Source organism: Cherax quadricarinatus, chromosome 49, assembly GCF_038502225.1.
Source record: "Cherax quadricarinatus isolate ZL_2023a chromosome 49, ASM3850222v1, whole genome shotgun sequence".
In the NCBI taxonomy this organism is placed as follows: Eukaryota; Metazoa; Arthropoda; class Malacostraca; order Decapoda; family Parastacidae; genus Cherax; species Cherax quadricarinatus.
Window position 1 is genome coordinate 10,470,835 of NC_091340.1, and position 9,417 is coordinate 10,480,251.

The following is a 9,417-nucleotide window of genomic DNA, read 5'->3' on the forward strand; positions in this document are numbered from 1 at the left end:
ACCCCGTACCCATCCTGTGGGTGGTAGTCACCCCGTACCCATCCTGTGGGTGGTAGTCACCCTGTACCCATCCTGTGGGGGTAGTCACCCCGTACCCAGTAGCCACCCCATACCCATCCTGTGGGTGGTAGTCACCCCGTACCCATCCTGTGGGTGGTAGTCACCCCGTACCCCCTGTGGGTGGTAGTCACCCTGTACCCATCCTGTGGGTGGTGTCACCCCGTACCCATCCTGTGGGTGGTAGCCACCCCATACCCATCCTGTGGGTGGTAGTCACCCCGTACCCATCCTGTGGGTGGTAGTCACCCCGTACCCCCTGTGGGTGGTAGTCACCCGGTACCCATCCTGTGGGTGGTACTCACCCCGTACCCATCCTGTGGGTGGTAGCCACCCCATACCCATCCTGTGGGTGGTAGTCACCCCGTACCCATCCTGTGGGTGGTAGTCACCCCGTACCCATCCTGTGGGTGGTAGTCACCCTGTACCCATCCTGTGGGTGGTACTCACCCCGTACCCATCCTGTGGGTGGAAGCCACCCCATACCCATCCTGTGGTAGTCACCCCGTACCCATCCTGTGGGTGGTAGCCACCCCATACCCATCCTGTGGGTGGTAGTCACCCCGTACCCATCCTGTGGGTGGTAGCCACCCCATACCCATCCTGTGGGTGGTAGTCACCCTGTACCCATCCTGTCGGTGGTAGTCACCCCATACCCATCCTGTGGGTGGTAGTCACCCTGTACCCATCCCGTCGGTGGTAGTCACCCTGTACCCATCCTGTCGGTGGTAGTCACCCCATACCCATCCTGTGGGTGGTAGTCACCCTGTACCCATCCTGTCGGTGGTAGTCACCCCATACCCATCCTGTGGGTGGTAGTCACCCTGTACCCATCCTGTCGGTGGTAGTCACCCTGTACCCATCCTGTCGGTGGTAGTCACCCCATACCCATCCTGTGGGTGGTAGTCACCCTGTACCCATCCTGTCGGTGGTAGTCACCCCATACCCATCCTGTGGGTGGTAGTCACCCTGTACCCATCCTGTCGGTGGTAGTCACCCCATACCCATCCTGTGGGTGGTAGTCACCCTGTACCCATCCTGTCGGTGGTAGTCACCCTGTACCCATCCTGTCGGTGGTAGTCACCCCGTACCCATCCTGTGGGTGGTAGCCACCCCATACGCATCCTGTGGGTGGTAGTCACCCCGTACCCATCCTGTGGGTGGTAGTCACCCCATACCCATCCTGTGGGTGGTAGTCACCCCGTACCCATCCTGTGGGTGGTAGTCACCCCATACCCATCCTGTGGGTGGTAGTCACCCCATACCCATCCTGTGGGTGGTAGTCACCCCATACCCATCCTGTGGGTGGTAGTCACCCCATACCCATCCTGTGGGTGGTAGTCACCCAATACCCATCCTGTGGGTCGTAGTCACCCAATACCCATCCTGTGGGTCGTAGTCACCCAATACCCATCCTGTGGGTCGTAGTCACCCAATACCCATCCTGTGGGTGGTAGTCACCCCGTACCCATCCTGTGGGTGGTAGTCACCCCGTACCCATCCTGTGGGTGGTAGCCACCCCATACCCATCCTGTGGGTGGTAGTCACCCCGTACCCATCCTGTGGGTGGTAGTCACCCCGTACCCATCCTGTGGGTGGTAGTCACCCCGTACCCATCCTGTGGGTGGTAGCCACCCCATACCCATCCTGTGGGTGGTAGCCACCCCGTACCCATCCTGTGGGTGGTAGTCACCCCGTACCCATCCTGTGGGTGGTAGTCACCCCGTACCCATCCTGTGGGTGGTAGCCACCCCATACCCATCCTGTGGGTGGTAGCCACCCCATACCCATCCTGTGGGTGGCAGCCACCCCGTACCCATCCTGTGGGTGGTAGTCACCCCGTACCCATCCTGTGGGTGGTAGTCACCCCGTACCCATCCTGTGGGTGGTAGTCACCCCGTACCCATCCTGTGGGTGGTAGTCACCCCGTACCCATCCTGTGGGTGGTAGTCACCCCGTACCCATCCTGTGGGTGGTAGTCACCCCGGTGGTAGCCACTACCCATCCTGTGGGTGGTAGTACCCCGTACCCCCATACCCATCCTGTGGGTGGTAGTCACCCCATACCCATCAAGTGGGTCATAGTACCCATCCTGTGAGTGGTAGTCACCCCTTACCCATCCTGTGGGTGGTAGTCACCCCGTACCCATCCTGTGCGTGGTAGTCACCCCGCACCCATCCTGTGCTTGGTAGTCACCCCGTACCCATCCTGTGGGTGGTAGTCACCCCATACCCATCCTGTGGGTCGTAGTCACCAAAAACCCATCCTGTGGGTGGTAGTCACCCCGTACCCATCCTGTGGGTAGTAGTCACCCCATACCCATCCTGTGGGTCGTAGTCACCAAAAACCCATCCTGTGGGTCGTAGTCACCCCGTACCCATCCTGTGGGTGGTAGTCACCCCGTACCCATCCTGTGGGTGGTAGTCACCCCGCACCCATCCTGTGGGTGGTAGTCACCCCGTACCCATCCTGTGGGTGGTAGTCACCCCATACCCATCCTGTGGGTCATAGTCACCAAAAACCCATCCTGTGGGTGGTAGTCACCCCGTACACATCCTGTGGGTGGTAGTCACCCCATACCCATCCTGTGGGTCGTAGTCACCAAAAACCCATCCTGTGGGTCGTAGTCACCCCGTACCCATCCTGTGGGTGGTAGTCACCCCGTACCCATCCTGTGGGTGGTAGTCACCCCACACCCATCCTGTGGGTAGTAGTCACCCCGTACCCATCCTGTGGGTGGTAGTCACCCCATACCCAACCTGTGGGTCGTAGTCACCAAAAACCCATCCTGTGGGTGGTAGTCACCCCGTACCCATCCTGTGGGTGATAGCCACCCCGTACCCATCCTGTGGATGGTAGTCACCCCATACCCATCCTGTGGGTGGTAGTCACCCCATACCCATCCTGTGGGTGGTAGTCACCCCGCACCCATCCTGTGGGTGGTAGTCACCCCGTACCCATCCTGTGGGTGGTTGTCACCCCATACCCATCCTGTGGTTCATAGTCACCAAAAACCCATCCTGTGGGTGGAAATCACCACGTACCCATCCTGTGGGTGGTAGCCACCCCATACCCATCCTGTGGATGGTAGTCACCCCGTACCCATGCTGTGGGTGGTAGTCACCCCGTACCCGTCCTGTGGGTGGTAGTCACCCCGCACCCATCCTGTGGGTGGTAGTCACCCCGTACCCATCCTGTGGGTGGTAGTCACCCCATACCCATCCTGTGGGTCGTAGTCACCAAAAACCCATCCTGTGGGTCGTAGTCACCCCGTACCCATCCCGTGGGTGGTAGTCACCCCGTACCCATCCTGTGGGTTTTAGTCAACCCGTACCCATCCTGTGGGTGGTAGTCACCCAATACCCATCCTGTGGGTCGAAGTCACCCAATATCCATCCTGTGGGTTGTAGCCACCCCGTATCCATCCTGTGGGTGGTAGTCACCAAATACCCATCCTGTGGGTGGTAGTCACCAAATACCCATCCTGTGGGTCGTAGTCACTCCGTACCCATCCTGTGGGTGGTAGTCACCCCGTACCAATCCTGTGGGTGGTAGTCACCCCATACCCATCCTCTGGGTGGTAGCCACCCCATACCCATCCTGTGGGTAGTAGTCACCCCTCACCCATCCTGTGGGTGATAGTCACCCAATACCCATCCTGTGGGTGGTAGTCACCCCATACCCATCCTGTGGGTGGTAGTCACCCCATACCCATCCTGTGGGTGGTAGTCATCCAATACCCATCCAGTGGGTGGTAGTCATCCAATACCCATCCTGTGGGTGGTAGTCACCCCATATCCATCCTGTGGGTGGTAGTCACCCCGTACCCATCCTGTGGGTGGTAGTCATCCCGTACGCATCCTCTGGGTGGTAATCATCCAATACCCATCCTGTGGGTGGTAGTCACCCCGTTCCCATCCTGTGGGTGGTAGTCACCTCGTACCCATCCTGTGGGTGGTAGTCACCTCGTACCCATCCTGTGGGTGGTAGTCACCCCATACCCATCTTGTGGGTGGTAGTCACCCCGTACCCATCCTGTGGGTGGTAGTCACCCAATACCCATCCAGCGCATGGCAGTCACCCCGTACCCAACCTGTAGGTGGTAGTCACCACATACCCATTCTGTGGGTGGTAGTCACCCCGTACCCATCCTGTGGGTGGTAGTAACCCCATACCCATCCTGTGGGTGGTAGTCACCTCATACCCATCCTGTGGGTGGTAGTCACCCAATACCCATCCTGTGGATGGTAGCCACCCCATACCCATCCTGTGAATGGTATTCACCCCATACCCATCCTGTGGGTGGCAGTCATCCAATACCCATCCTGTGGGTGGTAGTCATCCAATTCCCATCCTGTGGGTGGTAGTCATCCAATACCCATCCTGTGGGTGGTAGTCATCCAATATCCATCCTGTGGGTCGTAGTCACCTCATGCCCATCCTGTGGGTGGTAGTCACCCCATACCCATCCTGTGGGTGGCAGTCATCCAATACCCATCCTGTGGGTGGTAGTCATCCAATATCCATCCTGTGGGTGGTAGTCATCCAATACCCATCCTGTGGGTGGTAGTCATCCAATGTCCATCATGTGGGTGGTAGTCATCCAATACCCATCCTGTGGGTGGTAATCATCCAGTATGCATCCTGTGGGTGGTAGTCATCCAATACCCATCCTGTGGATGGTAGTCATCCAATATCCATCCTGTTGGTGGTAATCATCCAATATCCATCCTGTGGGTGGTAGTCATCCAATACCCATCCTGTGGGTGGTAGTCATCCAATATCCATCCTGTGGGTGGCAGTCATCCAATATCCATCCTGTGGGTGGTACTCATCCAATATCCATTATGTGGGTGGTATTCATCCAATACCCATCCTGTGGGTGGTAGTCATCCAATATCCATTCTGTGGGTGGTAGTCATCCAATACCCATCCTGTGGGTGGTAGTCATCCAATATCCATTCTGTGGGTGGTAGTCATCCAATATCCATTCTGTGGGTGGTGGTGGTCATCCAATACCCATCCTGTGGGTGGTAGTCATCCAATATCCATCCTGTGGGTGGCAGTCATCCAATATTCATTCTGTGGGTGGTACTCATCCAATATCCATCATGTGGGTGGTATTCATCCAATACCCATCCTGTGGGTGGTACTCATCCAATATCCATCCTGTGGGTGGTACTCATCCAATATCCATCCTGTGGGTTGTACTCATCCAATATCCATCCTGTGGGTGGTAGTCATCCAATATCCATCCTGTGGGTGGCAGTCGTCCAATATCCATCCTGTGGGTGGTAGTCATCCAATATCCATCCTGTGGGTGGTATTCATTCAATACCCATCCTGTGGGTGGTACTCATCCAATATCCATCCTGTGGGTGGTATTCATCCAATATCCATCCTGAGGGTTGCAGTCATCCAATATCCATCCTGTGGGTGGTAGTCATTCAGTATCCATCCTGTGGGTGGTAGTCATCCAATACCAATCCTGTGGGTGGTAGTTATCCAATACCCATCCTGTGGGTGGTAGTCATTCAATACCCATCCTGTGGGTGGTAGTTATCCAATACCCATCCTGTGGGTGGTAGTCAAAAGACTACAGAAGTATATAATGAAACGCTTCGGTCTGGAGTTCTATAACTCTGATCGCGGGTTCTATCCCCGCCCGTAGTATGGTTTGTTTGCAATCGTGCCATTAAGATTTCGTGAGTCATGAAAAAGTGGGCCTCAAAGTTTTCCTAACTAATCAAGTTACAATGGTAATGAACTATTTACATGTTTATGTCTGGTGACAATAGTAATGAGTTATTTATTCATAGATGAATTAACTCACAAAAATATTTCAGAAATATTACCTTATATTTTAGCAAGGTCATGCTTCGTAATCAACTGTTCTACTCTTATCTTCAAACAGACCATTGTAATCAGCAATCGCTTCAAAACATATAAATATAGTCAAATGGAATTTGTATGGGAAATGTGATGGGTCACTACTGTTGGACAAACAAAGCTGTCAAGGATGGCACGATGATGTATTATTATTATTATTATTATAATTATTATTCATGAAGTTGTAATAACACGATTGCAATATATCTAGTTGAATAAATAAACCAGCTGCCCAGTGGCTAACGCACCTGCCTGGAGTTTCACGACTCACTTGCCATGGGTTCTAATCCTACCAATTCCGTGGTTTACTATTTTTATTGTTCTTAATGTAGACAAGTTAAGCGCTAAACCACACATCGAAGAAAGAGGACTAAGCCTCCATTACTCATTACACTGAATGACCCACACGGGTTATCTCAAAGTCACTAACATCCCATCCCCCCAACACCACTCCTTCTACTATAAGCATAAAGAGCATCAAAATGAACTCATACTGACATTCGTGTTTTGCAGTGTGTGACAAGCAAGAAGAGGCAGTGAATGGCAGGCAAGAAGAGAATACAGTGAATGGCAGGCAAGAAGAGAATACAGTGAATGGCAGGCAAGCAGAGAATACAGTGAATGGCAGGCAAGCAGAAGAGGCAGTAGATGTGAAGCAGTTAGAAGAGGTGAATGAGGCTCCACAGAAAACATATCGAAGTCTCATCACAGAGTCGCACGTCAAACAAGCTCTGAAGGCACAACAAGGCAGCAGCGCAAAGCTGCTCTCATGGACTGTTACAGACTTCACTAACAAGGGCGACAACTACGCATGCATCGTGACAAGTGTAGATGTTTGTTATCATAAAGAAGGAAAAGACAGGAAAACCTCATTTGTAGTTAAATGTAATCCATGTCGGGACCTCCCAATATTCAACGAATTTTCGACCATAGTTTTTCAGAAGGAGGCGGGATATTACCTGGAACTTTTGCCCTTATTCAACGCTCAGCTCAGTCTTGTAGGACGTGAACCAATACGGGCTCCTCACTGCTATTTTGCTCACTTGACTAAACAAGAGGAAGTTATATTCCTTGGAGATTTGCGCCCGGAAGGTTTCAAAATGTTTGACCGTATGAAAGGAATGGACAAGGCCCACGCTGTCCTTGTCCTCAAGGAACTAGGTAAACTTCACGCTGCCTCTATCTTATATCAGAAAGAAACATCAGTAGTATTGGAAGACAAGTACACATATATTCAAAAAGACTTTCACTCAATGTCTGGAGGCGATGACTTTAAGAAAATGCTTACTTCACAAGCCGAGAATGCAGCAGAGATAGCAGAGAGAATAGGTGGGTACGAAAAAGTCGCTGATTGGCTGAAAGACTTTGCACCAAGTAGTAGCGACGTCTTCCTGGAACAAATAAAGAAGTGTCCTCCCTTTGATGTGCTTTGTCATGGTGACTGCTGGAACAACAACATCTTGTTCAAGTAAGCATAATATTATACTCATAGGAAACCGCTCAAACCCATAGTGCTCATGCAACGCCAAGGGAAAATCCTATTTATTCAGGTTTGCCAAAGCCGGATCGCTATTCTTTCGTCTCATGGGAGAGGTCAGAGGGTTAAGTCCTTTACGGAGGATCAAGTCTACGTGTCTTGCACACGTACAGAATAGTGGGCAACTCCTATTTCTTGGATCAAGAGTGGGTTTTATACTTCGGCCTCTGAGACCTTCAGCACATTAATTTCTTGCAATATTTATGACTCCAGAGTTTCTCTGTTTCCAATGTCTAGTGTTCATTACACTTCCAACATTATATGTTAATATTTACAATAACATCACAGTATACGAGTTATGCTTTAATAAATTGTTTAACTACACTGAATATTAATTATATTACAAAAGTTTTCTTCATCTTTCAGTTTCATTCTGAAAGAATTATTCTTGAAAATGTAAATGAAACCTCACAAAAACTTTTGGAATTCAACTACCATTCACTGTAGTGAAGGGCAGTTGACTGTAACCGTGGTTCAGAGACTCTAACCGTGGTTCAGAGAATAACAGGTCCAATGCTTTACAACTGAGCCACCGGGCTGGACGTGTTAATCTCGTGACCACGGTTTGAGCCTTTCGTCCACCTTTCTGTTTATTCAGCGACAGTCAATTATTATAACTTAAATTTACTTCCATGCAAATATTTATCCAACAGGTACGATGAGACAGGTGTCCCGGTCGATGTAAGACTGCTGGACTTCCAAATCAGTCGCAAAGCCTCGCCAGCCACAGACCTCAACTACTTCATGTACACCAGTTTCAATGGACCTGAAAGGAAGGACAATTTGGAAACCTTCTTGAATGTTTACTATGAGTCCTTAAGAGAGGTGCTGGAGGCAGGAGGAACCAAAGCTGAGTTTACATCTCAGGAACTACGAGAGGAATATCACAAGAAGAACTTGTTTGGTTTGATAATGGGAATGATGGTTGTGCCTATTGTGGTGAGTCAGGCAGCGGAGATAATGGATCTGGATAATATAACCGATGCAGACTATGAATCGCTTGTAAAGGAGCACAGGGAAAGGATGTTGAAACAGTTGGATAGTAATCCACTTCTGCGACCTCGACTTCTCTCTATATTTGATGAGATGTTAGAATATGGAGTAATATCTTAGGTGGTAATCTTAAACAGATCTTGTTAATAGTATCAGTGATTGTTAAAGATTGTTGAATGAATGTTTATAAGGGAAGAAATATTTGCATATTTAATATTTTAGAAACTCAAATTCAGATTAATAATTTACTTCCACATGATACGTTGTTTGTTCAAAAAATGAATAACAGTTAATAATGCATGTAGAAAGTCCATTGTTATGCAGAGCATTTCAGGCAAACTTAAGCCTCAATGAAGACTACATGAGCAATATATATATATATATATATATATATATATATATATATATCTATATATATATATTTATATTTATGTATATATATATATATATATATATATACATATATATATATACATATATATATATACATATATATATATATACATATATATATATACATATATATATATATATACATATATATATATATATACATATATATATATATATATATATACATATATATATATATATACATATATATATATATATATATATATATATATATACATATATATATATATATATATATATATATACATTTATATATATATAATGTCGTGCCGAATAGGTAAAACTGGTCAATTACTAAGAACTCGTTTAAAATTAAGTCCTTGCTAAAATTTTATGTCATACGTTTAAAGATTTGTTTTCATTGACGTTAATGTAAAATTTAATATTTTTTACCAAAAGAATCTGACCTAACCTTATTATAACAAGCGCAATTTAATTTAGCCTAAGTCAACTAAATATATTTTATGTAAGTTTACAATAATTTAATAATATAACATAATAAAATATTTTTTTCTCGTTAGGTTCAG

The 9,417-nt window shown here is 48.4% G+C and overlaps 1 protein-coding gene across 1 annotated transcript in view; it reads left to right on the forward strand.

The window, feature by feature from the left end:
• The window catches only part of LOC128697004 (uncharacterized), a 10,167-nt gene extending 1,303 nt beyond the window's left edge, over positions 1–8,864 (forward strand). The window contains exons 2-3 of the mRNA XM_053788504.2: positions 6,460–7,414; positions 8,137–8,864. Of these exons, the coding sequence (XP_053644479.2) occupies positions 6,460–7,414; positions 8,137–8,596 (1,415 nt within the window). The 3' untranslated portion in view covers positions 8,597–8,864. The remainder of the gene's footprint in view (positions 1–6,459; positions 7,415–8,136) is intronic.
• The last annotated feature ends 553 nt before the right edge of the window (positions 8,865–9,417 follow it).